This window comes from Ambystoma mexicanum, chromosome 2p, assembly GCF_040938575.1.
Source record: "Ambystoma mexicanum isolate Mex_15411 chromosome 2p, UKY_AmexF1_1, whole genome shotgun sequence".
In the NCBI taxonomy this organism is placed as follows: Eukaryota; Metazoa; Chordata; class Amphibia; order Caudata; family Ambystomatidae; genus Ambystoma; species Ambystoma mexicanum.
Genome location: NC_090923.1, coordinates 70,600,585 through 70,622,127, shown reverse-complemented (window position 1 = coordinate 70,622,127; position 21,543 = coordinate 70,600,585). Strand labels below are relative to the sequence as shown.

Sequence of the window (21,543 nt, the reverse complement as noted above, 5' to 3'; positions counted from 1 at the left end):
TTGGGTTTTTGAGTCGATGAGCTCTTAGAAATGGTTAACTTCCAGAAAACTAGTGGGCTTGAGCTGCGCCAGCCCCCACACCCTGGTAGAGACAACCCCTGATGGTCTTCTTTGAAGATGGTTTCAGTAAAGTTGAACTATCACACTGTAATGACGTCATGTTTGAAGGATCCATGCTATCTTCACCTGACCGCAATCTTCATCTCAATCCATTTAGTGAATCGAACTCTCTAGCCCAATGGTCTGCAACGTGTGGCTCTTCTGATGTTTTGGACTACGAATCCCATGATCCCTCACCATTGCCTATGCTGGCGAGGGCTGATGGGATGTGGAGTGTCAAAGGTTTCAGAATCCAGCTCTAGCCCAAGTTGCTTAATGTTTCTGGCGATTATAATAATTTAGACCATGATTATCCATTGTGTGCTTCCTCATAGACTCAGGCATGAAATCAAAGAGTGGCTACTCCAAGCAGGACTACAGCAACGTCATTCTCGCAGGCACCACACTGTCTCAACTTCGGTCATTACAGTCTCTCAAAATGCTGCGGTTGCTTTGATCATGTGGCCCATGCGTCTGCCACCGCAGGGAACATGTCCATGCGCCTGGTCCCAAGCAGCTTTTACCTTGAAATGGCCTCCTCTTCCATCTTCCAGAGAGCCCACCTCATCTCGAACAGCTTGCCGGATCACAGTCGTCTAACCTCTTTCCAGTTATCAAAACACAATTTTAGCACCTTCCCTTTTCTCTGACATCTTCTATTTCTTCTGTTCCGGATATGAGAATAACACGGTTCACAGGATTTACGCTGAGCATCACCTAGACACTGACCTATAGCGTGTGCTATGCAGTTTTCTGCGCGTCATGTCCTAGATATATGCAGATGTCTTTCAGGTACATCGGCAAAGAATGAAGTATGTCCAAGATTATCTCCTTGTGGGAAAAGTATTGCAACCCCTGCTTTTTGCTCTCAGCGAATTTGCTCATCCAATTACGATAGAGCTGGTATGCCTTACATGGTACCAGACGCCTCTCCAACAAGCTAACCAAAGAAAGCCCGATCAGATGCAGTTCTATCAAGTCTTGAATGATGTTTCCAATAGAAGACCTTACAACCAATCCTTCCATTCTTGGCCTTGCCCCACATGATTCTAATTCTCAGAGTTCTCCTTGCCAGGCCTTTGGAGTAATGCAAAAGCCTTTACTTGTGTCTACCTCCCATCAACATCTACCACCAAAGCCTATACTTGTGTCTACCCCCCCATCCAAATCTACCACCAAAGCCTTGACTTGTGTCTACCCCCCCATCCAAATCTACCACCAAAGCCTATACTTGTGTCTACCCCCATCCAAATCTACCACCAAAGCCTTTACTTGTGTCTACCTCGCATCAAAATCTACCACCAAAGCCTATACTTGTGTCTACCTCCCATCCAAATCTACCACCAAAGCCTGGACTTGTGTCTACCTCCCATCCAAATCTACCACCAAAGCCTATACTTGTGTCTACCCCCCATCCAAATCTACCACCAAAGCCTTTACTTGTGTCTACCTCGCATCAAAATCTACTACCAAAGCCTGGACTTGTGTCAACCTCCAATCCAAATCTACCACCAAAGCCTATACTTGTGTCTACCTCCCATCAAAATCTACCACCAAAGCCTATACTTGTGTCTACCTCCCATCCAAATCTACCACCAAAGCCTATACTTGTGTCTACCCCCCATCCAAATCTACCACCAAAGCCTTTACTTGTGTCTACCTCCAATCCAAATCTACCACCAAAGCCTATACTTGTGTCTACCTCCCATCCAAATCTACCACCAAAGCCTATACTTGTGTTTACCTCCAATCCAAATCTACCACCAAAGCCTATACTTGTGTCTACCTCGCATCAAAATCTACCACCAAAGCCTATACTTGTGTCTACCTCGCATCAAAATCTACCACCAAAGCCTATACTTGTGTCTACCTCCAATCCAAATCTACCACCAAAGCCTATACTTGTGTCTACCTCGCATCAAAATCTACCACCAAAGCCTATACTTGTGTCTACCTCGCATCCAAATCTACCACCAAAGCCTTTACTTGTGTCTACCCCCCATCCAAATCTACCACCAAAGCCTTTACTTGTGTCTACCTCCCATCCAAATTCACCACCAAAGCCTTTACTTGTGTCTACATCCCGTCCAAATCTACCACCAAAGCCTTCACTTGATTCTACCTCCCATCCAAATCTACCATTTATAGTAGTTCATATTGCAGCTGCCTACCTGTCTCGGGAGGATAGCTCAGGGGAAACGTCCTGGCCTTGGAAGCATGACGACACGGAGCAACACAGGTTCGAACCCTGGGTCCGCGTTTAGAAACCTCTGGGTAGTATGCGCGTTATAAATAACTGAATTACAATTACAATTTCCTAACCTGCACTTCAAGACCTGGTAATACAATAACTACCGGAGCGTGAACAATTCATGTTCAAGTCACTTTACCTTCTCCAACATACCGAGTACGGACAAGGCCCTTATCCCTTCCCTCATCCTCTTCCTCCTCATTGGTGGTTCTAGGCTTCTTCAGGGCCAATAGAGATGGCTGCCCCCTATCAGGACTGGAGAACATGTAGCGCTTGTTTGATATCATTTGGGCAGAATGATCATAGCTATAAGAATTGTCTCAAGACCTGCCAGTGCCGTCAACATTCCGCCCCATCAGGAATGTACCCAATCAGCTTCTTGTCCTAAGTACCACAGTAATGCCTTGTCGGCATGTTTGCACAGTGCGCAAATCAAGTGGCATAAAGCAAGAAAAATAGACCATCGTAAACTCTAAAATGTTCACTCAGTATACATCGTATAAGTTAACAACTCAATTTCCTGATAAATTCCCCTTGTGTGGGATCTGGAGAGGGCGTTGAAATATGGCAACTATTGCCTTAAACAAAATCAAACAATTTCACGCCATATTCATTCCCAGTTTCTTGTAGAAATACATAATTATTTTGAAATACATGTCCGCCAGTTCTTCTGCACTCTTGAACACAACCAAGAATCATAAATTGACTCTCTGTTCTCGATTTTCCAGGTCTTCACTTTTCCTGCAAATCCAAAATGATGTTCTTGAGCAGGAGGTCAGAGATAGCCAGGGCTTAATGTGTAAGAAAATAAGTGCCAGGGCCCAAATATTTTCTAGCACTCTTGTGACACTGCGGGCGGGCAGTTCCCCACCACTGCTGTCACCACCCATAGCTGCTCCCCACGCATTTGGGGTTAAACTACAGCTTGCTCCTGCTCATTGGGGTTCATGAATGCTCTGGCTATCATAACTTCATAATCAATCTGCGTTTGAGACAATAAGTGTCGGGGCTCAGAAATAAGTGCCTGGGCTGATCCCTGGCAAACACTACCACAAATTAAGCACTGGAGACAGTTTTGTCCCACTTGTCTAGTGCCATAAGCAGGTCCAAAATTGGATCTATTTTGCAGGGTATTGCTCATTATCACCTTTTTTGATAGTGTCTCCTTGCAAAGATAGAGCCTTTAGGAGTCCGTTTTGTTTGGCAGACTTTTTAAAGTTTTTATGGACGAGGATTTCCTCTGTAAAAATATCAGGAAATATGAGCCATATATGTTTCCGTATACTAAAAATAAATCTATGGAAACAGTTTAGCTCCGATCATGTCAGCATCAGCATACAGTCATCAAAGTAGACATATGATGAACTTGAGCTAAAAGCAGTTGCTATGACAACGACCAGATGCTTGTTTTTCTGTGCCCAAGCTGTTAGAAGCTGATTGAGGGTGAATCTACTGTCTAGCCGATTTTCAAAATTGCTAGGTATGTTTTTCTCTGCCTTGCTATGTGGTGGGGCGTTGCCATGTTGTGTGGCAGCAGAATCAGCTTGCGTGACAGTCAAAATCAGCAATGCTGAGGAGGAAGTAGCAACAGAATGCTGACCATGAACCATGTTCTAGAGGAGATAGCTCCGCCTATGCTAAGCACCCTGGGAGTCAGGCACGAGGGGGCTCCCTTATGCAAAGTGGGGGTTGGGTTACACCACAGTTTTGCATGAGATGTTCCAATTCCTCGCCTTCAAGCTGGAAAACACTACACAAAGTCTTGGACCTCTATCCAGGATTGTATTCCTTACAACATGCATGCTTTGGGCCACTCCCCTGGATCTGTTTGCCTATAAGGGGAGAGGGGCACCCCCTCATTATCTGATTCATCTTTGGACCATCAGAAGAAGAAGAATTTACCTTTGGACCTATGCTGGGAGTGCAGTGCATTCCAAAGTCCTCTGCCCGGGAGGTGGAGACAGCGGGCATTCAAGGCAGAGGACAGCTCTACTCCCCAACCATCCCCACACACATTGGTGGCATCTCGTTTTTGGACTAATGCCTCCCTATGGGTGCACTGGAACCAGAACACTATCACTGAAGCGGGAGGAACCCCTGTAGGTGCCAGCCATGCTCCCTAGAGTTGGAGTTCATTAAAAGTACCCACCTTATCCTGGAGCCCCTTAATTGGGACTCCCAGCAACCCAGAAGTCCAACAGCAGATGGACTTCGGTTCCTCTGCTTAGAGAGACATCTATGTGAAGAGACATCTTCACATCACTTTGACGGTGCTCAGTGACGAGTACTGCTCCTGCGATTCGAGCACCGGATCACTTCTGTCGAAGCATCTGAATCACAACATCCTGGGCAGTGCATTGACCCAACAGAACCACATCGGGGAACCGACCTGTGTGTGACCTCATGGTCACAGTTTCGAATCCCGGCAGGTCCACTCAGCCCTTCATCCTTCTGAGGTCAATAAAATGAGTACCGTTAAGTTGGGTAACAATAAACATCTTTTATTAGTGCCAAGATGGGGGTGATTGGGCGCTTTACGAATACGCCTGTTATGTTATAGTACCACAATAGAAACAAACGGTGAATAAAGCAAGTTTGGTATTGTTTCTAGCTGTATATGGCATATCATAGACCAATCTAGCTCTCTCTCTTTCTCGCTCGCGGTCATATTCTTTCTGCCTTCTTTCCATCTCTGTCGCTCTATCTCTCTCTCTCTCTCTCTCTCTCTCTCTCTCTCTCTCTCTCTCTCTCACTCACTCCTTTGCTGTATGTCTCTCTCATTCCCACTTGGTTGGAGTCTCGTTGCCAGGTGCGTGTTTGCTGGAGACAGCCCAGCCATTGTTGACATCAATGCAACCAGAGAAAAAACACATAGATCTTGAAGGTGGGCTGTGTGTGTTTGCTAGGGTTAACAGTAGAACGAGAGAAGCAGCAACAGAGACATCCCCAGAGGGGGAGGGAGAGACCAGCCGGGTATTTGCCAACATGCAGTGGGTCATATTTGAATGACCTGGAGTATAATGTCTAAAATGTTTTATTTCACGCTCCACCGTCCTGGCGGTAGCTCTGCCTTCCCTCCTCCTACATCTCAGTAGAGTATTAGGTTTTTCGCTTCCATGATGGTGTACAGCAGCCAGATTGAATTGGAATCCATCCTGAAATGTTGCATGCAAGGCGTATTTGCGGGCAATGTTTCATATCTCTCAAAATGTCAAGTAAAAGTGTCGAGTAAAAGTGTAGAGTAAAAGCGTAGAGTAAAAGTGAAGAGTAAAAGTGAAGAGTAAAAGTGAAGAGTAAAAGTGTAGACTAAAAGTGAAGAGTAATAGCATAGAGTAAAAGTGAAGAGTAAAAGTGAAGCGTAAAGGTGTAGAGTAAAAGTGAAGAGTAAAAGTGAAGAGTAAAAGTGAAGAGTAAAAGTGTCGAGTAAAAGTGAAGAGTAAAAGTGTAGAGTAATTAATAGCATAGAGTAAAAGTGAAGAGTAAACGTGTAGAGTAAACGTGTAGAGTAAAAGTGAAGTGTAAAAGTCTAGAGTAAAAGTGTAGAGTAAAAGCATAGAGTAAAAGTGAAGAGTAAAAGTGAAGAGTAAAAGTGTAGACTAAAAGTGAAGAGTAATAGCATAGAGTAAAAGTGAAGAGTAAAAGTGAAGAGTAAAAGTGAAGAGTAAAGGTGTAGAGTAAAAGTGAAGAGTAAAAGTGAAGAGTAAAAGTGAAGAGTAAAAGTGTAGAGTAAAAGTGAAGAGTAAAAGTGTAGACTAATAGCATAGAGTAAAAGTGAAGAGTAACCGTGTAGAGTAAACGTGTCGAGTAAAAGTGAAGTGTAAAAGTCTAGAGTAAAAGTGAAGAGTAAAGGAGACTTCACCTCGTTTTACTCTTCAGTTTTTACTCTCTGCTTTGGGAGTCTCAAAAACCGCATGTAGTGCGCCCCACAGCACATACGGGCACACGCCAGCGGCATGCAATTTACAATTTGCAGACAATGAGACCATCTATTGTCACCATGTGTGTCCTGCAGGATTGCCGCCATCACACTGAGGGTGCAATATCCATGCAGGGTGAGATGAGGGGGATGCAGGTAGGCTCTGTGCAGGCAACAAGGGGTTCTGACATACCATGCAAGAGACTTGGGGATCAGGCTGCAAGGTGTGAGACTGTATTTTCTATTTTTTGTTAATAATTCATTTTTGTGAATACTATAACAAATGTGTGGGTTCAGCAACACTATCAAAATCAGTGGCCAGCACATACACTGAAACATTGGTGCTCACAGAAGAAACAGATCATTGGTTTTAATCTGAGAATGGCCCTCTTCAAGAAGACAGGGCATTTTGCAAGACAAAATGATGTAGTTGTACTATCATTCCCTCTTTTCTAATTGTACAATGTGAATTCCCAATGATGACTTTCTGTAAATATAGTAGTCATATTAAGAACAAACCTATGAGCAAAGCACATTGAAATCTGTCAATATCCATATAAACTTTTTTAATAGAAGCATATCTTTCCAAGATGGACAGTCTTGTACAGTCCTATTTTACTCTTTTGAAATAACGCTATGAGCATGGGGAATGAGACAAATAGTAGAGATGAGGATTCCTGGCTACTTTGCATAAAATGAAAGAATGTTTTAGTATCATAACAATGACAACATATCTTTATATTTGACAAACGTGTCTGTGATAAGGGGCCCTATTCTCAACTTGGCGCAGTGAAGGTGCTAAACAGCACGATTCACGGCGCCAAAAGAGGACGCCCAGGCTCCACTGCTATTCTCAAGTGGGCCTGAGCGTCCTCATAGAGCATGACAGTGATCTGTGAGGATTGCGCCTGTTTTTAATTCTAACCGGCGCAATCCATTCTCGGCAGCATTTTTGTAAAATAACGACATATTCGTTATTTTACAAAAATGCTGCAGAGAACACAGATGAAAACGTTCCTATACACCAAAGTGAGCAGCTTCAACATTGCAGGATGTTGAAGCTGCTTACTTTGGTGTATAGGAAAGTGTTCATATACACCTCTATGGTGTATATGAACACTTTCATTTAAAGCGAGCAGCTGCTCTCTTTGGTGTAAATGAAAGTGTTCATATACACCCGTGCCGTGTATATGAACACTTTCATTTAAAGAGAGCAGCTTCAATGCTGCATCCTACAACGTTGAAGCTGCTCGCTTTGGTGTAAATGAAAGTGTTGATATACACCCGCGTGTTGTATATGAACACTTTCATGTGCACCAAACCTAGCAACTTCAACGTTGCATTCTACTTTCGGTACTGAACACCTGGGTGAGAATAGGGCCCAAGATGGTTGTTTGCTTGAATGGATTAGTTGGCCATACTGAGATTCGAACCTGGGACCTGAAGAGCACACATAGATCACAGCAGCGAGCTATCGACCCATTGAGCTATCTTAACGGCTGTATTGCAGTATTTGTAACCATGAGCCATATGCGAGCAGACAGCCTCAGAATGTAGATGTGGGTTTAAAATGTCTGTGATGTCTGTCACTTCGTTGAGGTTCGAAGGTTCAATTGAGTGAAGAATTGTAGAACAGGAGAAGCCGTGTCAGTGTGAGGATGTCTGTGCACGTGCCCCACCCCCAATGTACATGAATCTTTAGAGAATTATATACATGGGCTTGTAAAGCAATTCACCATATGTCAGCTAATGTCATTGCATGCTCCAATCCTATCATTTTCTCTCATATGCACATCATGTGCAAACATGAAGGCCATGTTCTCACGCCATTGCCAAACTGTTTGCCATTGAATGCCTGCCATGGCACTCACTCCATTACCAGTGATCCATATGAAATATTTTTAATGTGGGGTGGGCAGGGAAAAGTGCCTTTAGCGCTGCAGGCTAAACACACTTTCATAATGATAAGCCATGCCTGCTCTACCTGGGAACCAGCCATTTTATCGCAAACATTACAGAGTGGTTCATAACAGAGCAGACAATAACCCCGAAAAACACAGAAAAGATTAAATAAATATATAAATCGTAGTGGGGTGGGTCGGGATGGGGTTGGGGTGGCGTTATAAGGTTGGCACATCGGGGGGTTAGGGTTGAGGGACCTCCCGCAATTCTATTTTTTTTTTAAAACAGTGTTTTTTGGTGTTTTTAACGTGATGAAATGTAGCACTCTGGAATTGTGGTCGGTAAAATCACATATACCCGCTCTACCTCTGCTTCTTGCAAGCAAACACCATAGCATCCCACAGCAGTACTTTGCATCTGAAAGGATTTACACAGCACAGCTCTTTGGTATGCAGCACTGTCAAAATCCTGAGCACCCTGCCACCTATGTGACTGCAGGTGGCAGCCAGAGGCTGCGCCACCAACCATCCAAAACTAAAAATATATACCCGGCAGTAATAATGGGTTGGGCTGTTGCTGTCACGTTCTCCGGAAATTTCTGTGGCATGATGGGAGTGTCAATTCCACATTCCGGGTAGAGCTTTACCATACAAAACAGTAGCCTCCTTTGTGTACATTTCATACAATTCAAAAATGTTGGCCCACAATTCAAAATAGGCAATTGAAAATGTAGACTTTTAATTAAGAAGACATTGGGCCTCATTACGAGTATGGAGGTAGCCATGCCTCTTTTAGCGGCATGGTTACCCCCATACCGGGTACCGGGTTCCAGCAATTAGGAATTACCGGGCCATTCCGACCTTGGAGGGCCCGGTAATTCCCTTTCCTGGGACCCGGACCCGGTACATCCCCATTCCCATTTGAGACCCCATGGGGCTCAATGGGAATGGAGAGGATGCTAACAACAGGCCCGTTAATGACGGGCCCGTTGTTACCATCCTGGTCTGCTAGCGGGTCCCGCTAAGGATGCCTGGTTTTACCAGACGACCTTAGTGGGACCCGCGAGCAGACCTCGTAATGAGGTGGTAGAGGGTTAACGGCGCCGGCAGCTCTACCGGCGCCGTTAACCCTCTACCGCCTTCCTCGTAATGAGGCCCATTGTCAAAGGCACCACTTTAGAAATCAAAGAAGTAGTGGGATGAATACTAGGAGCTGGTGGATGCCGCGCCTCACTCCAAAGATTTCTTTCTGAGTTTGTACTTGCAGCCGGTGAAACAGTGGGGCCCGTAGTCAAGGCGCCCAAAGTGCAGTTCTGTTTGTTTTTGTTGGTGTTTCTACTCATTTGGCACCAGTGCATGTCATCAAATGTAACAATAAACCAACAATGAAACACTAAAGAATGTGTAAGGATCCTACTTATTATAATCAACTAAGACAACAGAATTACATACATTTGATGAAATGTACTGGTGCCAAGTGAGTAGAAACACCAACAAAAATAAAGAAATCATCTTTTTAAAGAAAGAGTTTGGGCCTGATTCATGGAAGTGTTTTATAATGGCACAATCCCATAGGAAAACGTTCCATTTATCAGGCCCTCTGTCTTTTCATCAAACTCAGTTTATTTTCGTTTTTTTCATTATGCAGTTGCCATCAGTTAGCAAACCTTTCCCAACAAGTAAAAAGACAAACAGTATTTATATATACAAAATCACAATAAATACACATAGAAGTATACATTCAATAAGTATATGTAAATAAGTAATCCTTAATTATTAACATAAAAACTTGTCAGTTCATATATATATACATTAAGATAGTATTCAGTTCCTATAATCTCTAAAATTGAACCTAACTGTATTCCTGAATAACTCTTTTTTAATCCTCCTACTCACGCCCAAGAGATGGCTCCCACTTCCAACTCCCCTGGACAAACTCCAGCTGAACCCGGTTCCCAATTTCTTAACTGCATGTCATTTCCCATATACTGGGATAGTAATGTAATTTTATGCAAAGCTTGAGGCATGTTTTGATGAACATTTTCCCAAAAATACGTTCCCCCTGAAACAAAAAACATGATTTCAAATGGTTCACTCCCTGTCAGCTAGAGAAACGCTGGAGACACTCATACGAACGCACCAACAAAACTATTGTCCTTGTCCCTGGTTCATGTTTCTACCTCCCCTGCATCATCAGGTCTTATATCTGCATTCTCTTAGCACTTCCTCCACTGTCGCGTTCCTTTATCCTGCTCTCCTGTTCTCGTCCTTGGTCCATGTTTCTACCTCCCCTGCATCATCAGGTCTTATATCCACATTCTCTTAGCACTTCTTCCACTGTCCCGTTCCTATATCCTGCTCTACTGTCCTCGTCCTTGGTCCATGTTTCTACCTCCCCTGCATCATCTGGTCTTATATCCACATTCTCTTAGCACTTCCTCCTCTATCCCGTTCGTATATCATGCTCTACTGTCCTCGCCCTGGTTCATGTTTCTTCCTCCCCTGCATCATCAGGTCTTATATCCACATCCTCTTAGCACTTCCTCCACTATCCCGTTCCTATATCTTGCTCTACTGTCCTCGTCCCTGGTTCATGTTTCTACCTCCCCAGTATCATCAGGTCTTATATCCACATCCTCTTAGCACTTCCACTATCTCCACTATCCTTGTCCCTGGTTCATGTTTCTACCTCCCCTGCATCATCAGGTCTTATATCCACATCCTCTTAGCACTTGCTCCACTATCCCGTTTCTATATTATGCTCTACTGTCCTCATCCATGTTTCTACCTCCCATGTTCATCTGGTCTTATATCCACATCCTCTTAGCACTTCCTCCATTCCTATATCATGCTCTACTGTCCTCATCCTTGGTCCATGCTTCTACCTCCCCTGCATCATCAGGTCTTATATCCACATCCTCTTAGCACTTCCTCCACTATCCCGTTCATATATCATGCTCCACTATCCTTGTCCCTGGTTCATGTTTCTACCTCCCCTTCATCATCAGGTCTTATATCCACATCATTTTAGCACTTCCTCCACTATCCTGTTCCTATATCTTGCTCTACTGTCCTCGTCCCTGGTTCATGTTTCTACCTCCCTAGTATCATCAGGTCTTATATCCACATCCTCTTAGCACTTCCACTATCTCCACTATCCTTGTCCCTGGTTCATGTTTCTACCTCCCCTGCATCATCAGGTCTTATATCCACATCCTCTTAGCACTTGCTCCACTATCCCGTTTCTATATTATGCTCTACTGTCCTCATCCATGTTTCTACCTCCCATGTTCATCTGGTCTTATATCCACATCCTCTTAGCACTTCCTCCATTCCTATATCATGCTCTACTGTCCTCGTCCCTGGTCCATGTTTCTACCTCCCCTGCATCATCTGCCATTATATCCGCATCATCTCACCCTTTGCTAAGGACACTGGTCCAGTGCTCTGTAAATCAATGTTAAAACGTTTTGTAAGCATTTGTGTGCCAAAGTGCATTGTTTCTCTGTAACTTTCAATACATAAATACATTATTCAATAAAAATGATATCTCATATAGCCCAATACAAGAAATGGCTTATGCTAGAGAAACGTCAATGCTATAATTATTGCATTCTTAAGTCTAGCAATGTCCAGAAAGAACTCTTCAAAATTCTCAAGGAACTTTGTAACCCACATGTGTCTAGTATGCTTTGTTCACATCCCCGACAGAAATGTTCGAATGTCACCTCTCTCGATGACGATGAACAATTCATGTGTCTAGTCAAAAGCAGTTAATGCTTACGCTCATCACTGGATATGTGTTGTGCCTCGGTACTCGAGGAATTAGCCCCGTGTAAATTGATAACGGCCACATCGTCAGCCTATCAACACTTCACTATCTCAAGCTACACTTCCTCCTTGTTTGGAGACTCTCTTAGTCGCTCCATTGTTAGAATAAGCTAGCACCGATACTGACGATCTTTTGAATCATCGCCCAATTTCCACTCTCACCCATGTGAGGAAGCTACTTGAAAAAAGCAGCGACCTGTGAGCTCTAAATTTATCTTGAATCACAGACTCGTGTGGCCCCTTTGCAAGAAGGAGTGCGCACAACTAGCGGAACAGAATTGGTTCTGGTTCTGGTGTCTTACCGATCTTTGTTGTCAGGTGGTTATTGACGGCATGGTAGCCATCATCTTCCTGAACCTCTCGGCGGTCTTCGATACTGTCGATCAAACCGTCTTGCTAACACGCCTAGAGGATCTTGTGGAAATGCTCCAAAATATTGTATATAACGCTGAATGCGCTTTTACTGCGCATTCGGCATTATATAAAATGCTAAATCTGCAAATATCGAACTAGGTGAGTGGGGGTTGCGGGGGTGTCCCCTGCACACCTAGTTCGATATTTTCGGATTCGAGAGGTTTCAAGGGTGTCCCCCGCATGAATTAAAAGTGAGGTGGGCCAATCAACAAAAATCCAAGAGTGTGAGTTGCAAAATGCGATCAAGTCGGATTCGCAATGTTGCAACTCGAGGTTTTCGGATTTGTTCTTTTAACGTACATCCTCTTGTTGCCAGTGATGTACCGTGTACTGGATGCCTTTCTTTGCCAAGTGAGGGCCCATTAGCTATTTTCTTACCTCCATTTACATTCAATCTCCTTCTTGTTCACTGCTGGGTCCCCCAAGGATCAGTGCTATTCCCTCTTTTGTTTAATGTTTATATTCTCCATATTTTGAAGGTCATAAAAGAGTATTTCTTTATGCTTAATAATTGTGCTGATGATACTCATCTTATTATTTTATTCCACTGGGTCTGTCATCAGTTAATACTTGGATGAGGGAGGATAACTCAGCTCAGGAGGATAACTCAGAGGCAAGACGACATGGAGCAACACAGGTTCGATGCCCGGGTCTGCGCTTAGAAACCTCTGGGTGTTAAGCGCGTTATAAATAACCTATCATATCATATCATGAATAATAGGGACCGGACTATTGTTTTGCAGCCACAATGTTGTGGACGCTGACTGTGCTTCAGGGAAAAAGAGAGAGCAGCGTTCTCTGGGATTTTCCCACGTGCAATGACAACCCCTCCACCATCAATAAAACATGGGGATGAGGTAATGGGGTCTTCCCCCGTAAAGTCACCCATGTCCCTACCACGTACAATGGATGCGTTCCTGTGCATGCTGCAAGGGTGAAACCGGGAACATGGAATTAAAAGGAGGATGGGGGTTGGGGACCGACGAGGGGCATGAAGGGGCTAGGAGATGGGAGAAGGAGGATGTGAACCCGGATAGGGAGAGGGAGGGCAGCAGATACAGAGTGCACGGATTCATGTACCATCTCGGCAATGGTCCAAATGGACTTCTGGCACTTAAGAACATTGAAGTCGATACTCCCTCTACAAGAGCGAGAAGAGCAGCCTCAGCAATCAGAATTAGTACTGTCAAGAATGAAGTACACTAGTAGCCCTTACAGGGCATACTTACACGATTCCTGCCCCTCATGTCCCCAGCCTTCCAAGATGTCAGGCTGGTGCCAGGCCACGATCACCTACATGACCCTCAAGGGCCTCTCCATCCCTCCAAAGACCACTTGGAGTCAGACTTGGCGCTTGTGGCACCAGACTCACTCACTCCCATAGGATAAAATTGGGGATTGGACTTGTAGTGCATTGATGGTCACACGATGGATGCCCCCACATATTTCGGTTCCCAGAACTGCATGTGCGGTGTAGTCTTTTGGGTGTGGTTCAGCCCAGAGGCACCTGGGATACCCAGAGACTGTTTAAGCCACATCCAGGCTGAGAAACATGCTTTGTGTTTTCTGCACCTGCAGAGTGACACTCACCGTGTTCGGATTGGTCTCCAGTAGGCCTGCATCTTTCTTCTGCGCTCAGCTCCTGCAAGAACAAGAACACTGTTAGGAACAGCCTTACCTTGCGGCGCTTCTGCCCATCAGTCATCGCTCCTTCTGTTCTGCGGGCATCTTCGGCGGTGTCATTCCCATCTCGGCACGCCGCTTCCTAAGGAAAAGGGAAAGGAACAGAAAAAAGGCATTAGTAAGCATTCTGCAAATCTTCGCTTATTTTTAAATACTGTACGAGCTTCAAACGCTTACCTGAATCCCAGCCACTCTGGGGGAACTCTGTCTCCGGAACTTCTCATCCATCTGTAAGAGGGAAAAGACACTCCAGGTTAGCGTGGAAACATCTAGAGGCACGGCATACCGCGCTTACCCACCGCATTTGTTCTTTATAACCGGCATCCACGCTGAAAACGTCGCGGCACCTAAAATACACAGAAAAAGAACTCAGTTCAATGCAAATACAAAAGGGGTGTATCGCGCATCGCGCTCTCACTCACCTACAGCGCTACTCATCTCAGCAGCACGCAGCCATCCCCAGACGCCGGCCATCATCTAAGGAAGGAAAGCAATGAAGTTAGAGAACTGTTAAAAAGACTCATTATACTTACCTGTCGGACTCTTGCCAGTGAAGTAACTAGGCAGCAACAAGCCTGCATCAATCAACACGCCCCTGCGCTGAAGGCAGGACGGAGAGCACACTATCCAAGAAAACAAGGTGAGCTTTGGATCAAAGGGAAGGGTTGGACCCCGGGGAAGAAGGGGTTCAAGCACACAGAGACAATAGGGAGTTAAACTCTACCAATCCTCTGTTTCAGGCCCAGTCTCCAGTCGAATAGCCTCCAGGGAAGGGTTTGAGGTCGTAAGAGGTCAGAACAGGCTGAGTGACGTCCCCATGGATACCAGGTGAGCGTTACACATACCAGTGAGGATGGGATCTTCAACGACTTAAAAAAAAAATTGTATTGGCTAAAATGTTGCTTAACTTCAACAATATATTCAAGACGTTACAAAAATACAATTCGGCTTTAAAATTCGATACATAATCTAATTCATAAAATATTTGAATGAATACCTTAACATTTGCATTAAATTCCTTATTAGCAAAATTAAGAATCAGCTTTAGTTAGTTACATTTCAACAATTTCATCCGGCAAGCCCAAAGAGTTAACAAAACCCACAGTAGGAAAAAGCCAAAGATACAGGGGCGCTACTCAAACGACATTCCCAAAAGGAGTCTTTCTCTAACAACTGGATCCCATCCATATATTTTGCAAAGTGCATTTTGCGTTCGTTGTACAGCGTCAGACAATCCATGATTAAATATTCCAGCGTTTCAATCGATTCCTCCTCTCCGCGACAGCGCCAGCTATTATCAGCGACATCGGCAGGCTTGTATCTCTCCAGAATAGCTATAGTTCTGAATTCATTCCAGCACAAGCTAACAGAGTTCCCCCTGAGTTTTTGACAAGAAAACAATTTCCAATGCGGTACTAATTCCCCCATTCGCTTGTGTTCACGAGACAAATGCAGCCCACTCTTCTGATTATGGAATCTGTCGGCCAAAATACACCAATCAAATAGCTTTAAAGATCTCTTGGTGAGCTGACTAATTGCAAGGTTGTAAGCCCAAACTCCATCAGCGAAGCTTCACAGTTTTTTCCACCTGACTAGAGTCATTACACTGCACAAACCCAGTTTGTACAAAACTGCCACAGTTGGAACAGAGTTCGATAGTCCAAGACCCCTCTCCATATCCTGCTTTCCATTATGCAACGTCTTTAAAATGCTGCAGCGCACTATCACAGCCATAAGACGCATGGGTCTTGCTAAACCACCTGTGCAATGGCTTCCTGTCTCAGCCAGGATTGAGTTTTGAGAAACATGTGACACCCAATGGCTTCCTGTCTCAGCCAGGATTGAGCTTCGAGCAATGTGTAACGCCCAACGGCTTCCTGTCTCAGCCAGGATTGAGTTTCGAGCAATGTGTAACGCCCAACGGCTTCCTGTCTCAGCCAGGATTGAGTTTCGAGCCATGTGTAACGCCCAATGGCTTCCTTTCTCAGCCAGGATTGAGTTTTGAGCCATGTGTAACGCCCAATGGCTTCCTGTCTCAGCAAGAATTGAGTTTTGAGCCATGTGTAACGCCCAATGGCTTCCTGTCTCAGCAAGAATTGAGTTTTGAGCCATGTGTAACGCCCAATGGCTCCCTGTCTCAGCCAGGATTGAGTTTCGAGCCATTGTAACAACCAATGGCTTCCTGTCTCAGCCAGAATTGAGTTTCGAGCCATGTGTAAAGCCCACTGGCTTCCTTTCTCAGCCAGGATTGAATTTCGAGACGTGCATAATGCCAAATTGCTTCTTGTCTCAGCCAGGTTTGAGTTTCGAGCAATCTGTAACACCCAATGGCGTCCTGTCTAAGCCAGAATTGAGTTTTGAGCCATGTGTAACGCCCAATGGCTTCCTGTCTCAGCAAGAATTGAGTTTTGAGCCATGTGTAACGCCCAATGGCTCCCTGTCTCAGCCAGGATTGAGTTTCGAGCCATTGTAACAACCAATGGCTTCCTGTCTCAGCCAGAATTGAGTTTCGAGCCATGTGTAAAGCCCACTGGCTTCCTTTCTCAGCCAGGATTGAATTTCGAGACGTGCATAATGCCAAATTGCTTCTTGTCTCAGCCAGGTTTGAGTTTCGAGCAATGTGTAACACCCAATGGCGTCCTGTCTAAGCCAGAATTGAGTTTTGAGCCATGTGTAACGCCCAATGGCTTCCTGTCTCGAGCCATGTGTAACGCCCGATGTTTCCTGTCTCTGTCAGAATTGAGTTTCGAGCAATGTGTGACACCCAATGGCTTCCTGTCTCAGCCAGGATTGAGTTTCGAGCCATGTGTGATGCCCAATGGCTTCCTGTCTTTGCCAGGATTGAGTTTTGAGCCATGTATGACGCCCAATGGCTCCCTGTCACAGCCAGGATTGAGATTCGAGCCATGTGTGATGCCCAACGGCTTCCTGTCTCAGCCAGAATTGAGTTTCGAGCCATGTGTGATGCCCAACGACTTCCTGTCTAAGCCAGGATTGAGTTTTGAGCCATGTGTGACACCCAATGGCTTCCTGTCTCAGCCAGAATTGAGTTTCGAGCATTGTGTAATGCCCAATGGCTTCCTGTCTCAGCCAGAATTGAGTTTCGAGCATTGTGTAACGCCAAATGGCTTCCTGTCTCAGTTAGGATTAAGTTTCGAGCCATGTGTAACGCCCAATACTTCCTGTCTCAGTCAGAATTGAGTTTCGAGCAATGTGTGACGCCCAAAGGCTTCCTGTCTCAGCCAGGATTGAGTTTCGAGCCATGTGTGATGCCCAATGGCTTCCTGTCTCAGCCAGGATTGAGTTTCGAGCCATGTATGACGCCCAATGGCTCCCTGTCACAGCCAGGATTGAGTTTTGAGTCATGTGTGACGCACAACCGCTTCCTGTCTCAGCCAGGAATGAGTTTCGAGCCATGTGTGACGCCCAACGGCTTCCTGTCTCAGCCAGGATTGAGTTTTGAGCCATGTGTGACGCCCAACGGTTTCCTGTCTCAGCCAGAATTGAGTTTCGAGCCATGTGTGACGCCCAACGGTTTCCTGTCTCAGCCAGAATTGAGTTTGGAGCCATGTGTGACGCCCAACGTCTTCCTGTCTCAGCCAGAATTGGGTTTCGAGCCATGTGTGACGCCCAACGCTTCCTGTCTCAGCCAGAATTGAGTTTTGAGCCATGTGTAACGCCCAACGGTTTCCTGTCTCAGCCAGGATTGAGTTTCGAGCATTGTGTAACACCCAATGGCTTCCTGTCTAAGCAAGAATTGAGTTTTGAGCATTGTGTAATGCCCAGTGGCTTCCTGTCTCAGCCAGGATTGAGTTTCGAGCAATGTGTAACGCCTAATGGCTTCCTGTCTCAGCCAGAATTGAGTTTCGAGCCATTGTAACAACCAATGGCTTCCTGTCTCAGCCAGAATTGAGTTTCGAGCCATGCGTAACGCCCAATGGCTTCCTGTCTCAGCCAGGATTGAGTTTCGAGACATGCGTAATGCCAAATTGCTTCCTGTCTCAGCCAGGTTTGAGTTTCGAGCAATGTGTAACACCCAATGGCTTCCTGTCTCAGCCAGGATTGAGTTTCGAGCCATGTGTGACGACCAACGGCTTCCTGTCTCAGCCAGGATTGAGTTTCGCGCCATGTGTAACGCCCACAGGGCCTTTCATGATCAGTGACTCGCCTTAATTCATGATAGGGTATACCCCTGCACCACAAGCAGGGCATTACAGTCATCCTTAGTACATTATATGTTTGAACCCAAATGCCATGTGATGCCTTCTGGAAGAAGATCGTTTGCCTTCCTCAGCCTCTGCCTCTGGAACTATCTTCTGCTTCATCTCAGGAAGATTTCAGTTTTTTTCAGAATTCAAATGTAAATTTCAGGCTCACCTATTTGTCAAACGTTGTGGCCCCTAGCCTGTTAAACCCTTGTACGCCATACTTGTGTAGGGCAAATAAGCACCGAGAGGTCGTTGCTGTGAACATAACAAAACAATGTTTGTGTTGAGGTGTTTGTGTTCCACCAAAATGTGTTCTCTTTCTTTGGAAACAAAGGTAGAAACAATTTCGCTGAATTCATTGTTTTCCACAAAATTATAACGTAAGAGAACTGACACATGTCCACCAAGGTTCCAATTCTGTATCTAGACTGTATGTCTGACTCACGCTTACGTCACATCAGCTCTACGTCTCCTGACAGAAGGTGGCCCTTTGGGTGGGCTTCAACACAGACATTAGCTATCTGTGTCACTTACTCAAGTGTGATTGAAAAAAGGCAGAACAGAAGAATGTCAATAGGTGGCAAGCGACTATTCCAGAACTGCATGAGACCCCTTGAAGAGCTTGCTTCCACTGTCCGCGTAACTCCACATTTCAGAGATTACATCAATCAGACCTGTTATGCATGTCAGTGCTCCACAAGTACTTATGGGAACTGTTTTCATTGCAGGTGTCTGGAGTAAGCCGGTCCGTTCAGCTCGAATGAGGGAGAAGAGAGCAGACTTTGTCACCGGGGTCCTTGGCGGAAGACTGATAGCGGCTGGAGGACTAGGTACTGTCCATCAGCCCTGAAGTATTCACTTTATTCACTTATTTTTAAAATGACGATGTGCTGTTTTTATTGATGTGCGTCTCTCTGTGTTGGCCACACCAATTGCCTGCTTCTTTCCCCATACAGTTAAGGTTTGCCCCAATCCATTTGATACTTTGTAGATATCAAGAAAATAATGTTCTTCCCGAGGTGCTCTTCCATCTTTGACTTCAGAATGTATCTGCTGTTGTCATTGCTCTGGCTGGCATTACATGTGAATCACTAGAGTAAACTACAGTATAGTTTAGATTAACTCACAGACACATGTAATAAAAAGCCTTAGCCTGGTGTGACTTTCTAATTATAGGTACAATTCATAATATTCATAAAGTTCTGGCTAATGCAAATGTTTCTATTGAAACCCTCTTACTAAATCCAGATAGGGCCAAAATGAAAATCTACCTAACAGATTGGATTGAAACGAGGAAGAGCTGCCTTACCTATAAAAGTTTTGGCAATAATCCATTTGAGATAAAAAAAAATTGGGAACAGTGGAACCATACTTATACATATCACCTACATCCATTATCAGAGCAGCAGCCCTTCGATTCAGATTGAACGTTTGGCCGAACCGGGATCTGTTAGCGGATCGAAGATTAATACCATCACACACAAATATTAGTCGATTCTGTAATTATGTGAAGTATAAGGAAACACTGAAACACCTAATAATGGATTGTGTTGAATTGGTAGCGACAAGCAGAAAACATTTTGGTAAACATTATGTGATTCTAGGGATGTTGTGTCCAGCTGATCGTTCGAAGCTATTGTTCTCAACAGCAAAAATGAGCATAAGAATAGCTACAATTGAATGTTTAACATCACTGAAATTAAATGAACAAGATTGTGATTGAACAAACAGAGAAAATTGGTAATATCTTTGAAGAGAATTGCATTTTGAATATTGAATTGAATTTCTATGGATGTTGCATTATTAATTTTGTTTGTTTTCTCTTCTTTTTCTTCTCTTTTTTTTATATTAGAATGTATTAGTGGATGACAATTTAGTTTTTTAATAAGAGAATGTGAATGACTGTGAGGTAGATAATAATATGTAAATAGATATGTAAAATGTTTAATTTACTGAAATCGAAATTTGAATTGTTAAAATATATTTTTTTTATGTATTGTTGAAAAGTTGATATGTCAGCTGTGGTGTTGATCAGTAGTTAAATATACACATAATAAAAGCCTTGGCATATAGGCCAGATCTGAGTAAAGAGCGTGCCGGTAGTGTGAATCCCGCCAGATCAGTCTAAAAATAAATAGTGATACCACCAATACTTATTTAGCACTATGCAGGATGTCCCCGCGCCACCCAATCTCTTTCATAGAGACCATTGTGAGCCATCTTCAGTGTCTATATTTATGCAGGATGTCCCCGCGCCACCCAGTCTCTTTCATAGAGACCATTGCGAGCCATCTTCAGTGTCTATATTGATGCAGGATGTCTCCACGCCACCCAGTCTCTTTAATAGAGACCATTGCAAGCCATCTTCAGTGTCTGTATTGATGGAGGATGTCCCCACGCTACCCAGTCTCTTTCATAGAGACCATTGCGAGCCATCTTCAGTGTCTATCTTTATGCAGGATGTTACCCGCGCCACCCAGTCTCTTTCATAGACCATTGCGAGCCATCTTCAGTGTCTATATTTATGCAGGAAGTCCCCGTGCCACCCAGTCTCTGTCACAGAGATCATTGCGAGCCATCTTCAGTGTCTGTAGTTATGCAGGATGTCCCTGCGCCACCAGTCTCTTTCATATAGACCATTGCGAGCCATCATCAGTGTCTATATTTATGCAGGATGTCCCAGCGCCACCCAGTCTCTTTCATAGAGACCATTGCGAGCCATCATCAGTGTCTGTAGTTATGCAGGATGTCCCCGCGCCACCCAGTCTCTTTCATAGAGACCATTGCGAGCCATCTTCAGTGTCTATATTTATGCAGGATGTCCCAGCGTCACCCAGTCTCTTTCATAGACCATTGCGAGCCATATTCAGTGTCTATATTTATGCAGTATGTCCCCGCGCCACCCAGTCTCTTTCACAGAGATCATTGCGAGCCATCTTCAGTGTCTGTAGTTATGCAGGATGTCCCTGCGCCACCAGTCTCTTTCACAGAGACCATTGCGAGCCATCTTCAGTGTCTGTAGTTATGCAGGTTGTCCCTGCGCCACCAGTCTCTTTCACAGAGATCATTGCGAGCCATCTTCAGTGTCTGTAGTTATGCAGGATGTCCCCGTGCCACCAGTCTCTTTCATGGACCATTGCGAGCCATATTCAGTGTCTGTAGTTATGCAGGATGTCCCCGCGCCACCCAGTCTCTTTCACAGAGATCATTGCGAGCCATCTTCAGTGTCTGTAGTTATGC

General features: G+C 44.6%; 1 protein-coding gene across 1 annotated transcript in view; it reads left to right on the top strand.

Moving 5' to 3' along the window:
- The window catches only part of KLHDC8B (kelch domain containing 8B), a 1,322,551-nt gene that overhangs the window by 1,132,759 nt on the left and 168,249 nt on the right, over nt 1-21,543 (top strand). Inside the window, exon 5 of the mRNA XM_069643271.1 lies at nt 19,032-19,133. Within this exon, the coding sequence (XP_069499372.1) occupies nt 19,032-19,133 (102 nt within the window). The remainder of the gene's footprint in view (nt 1-19,031; nt 19,134-21,543) is intronic.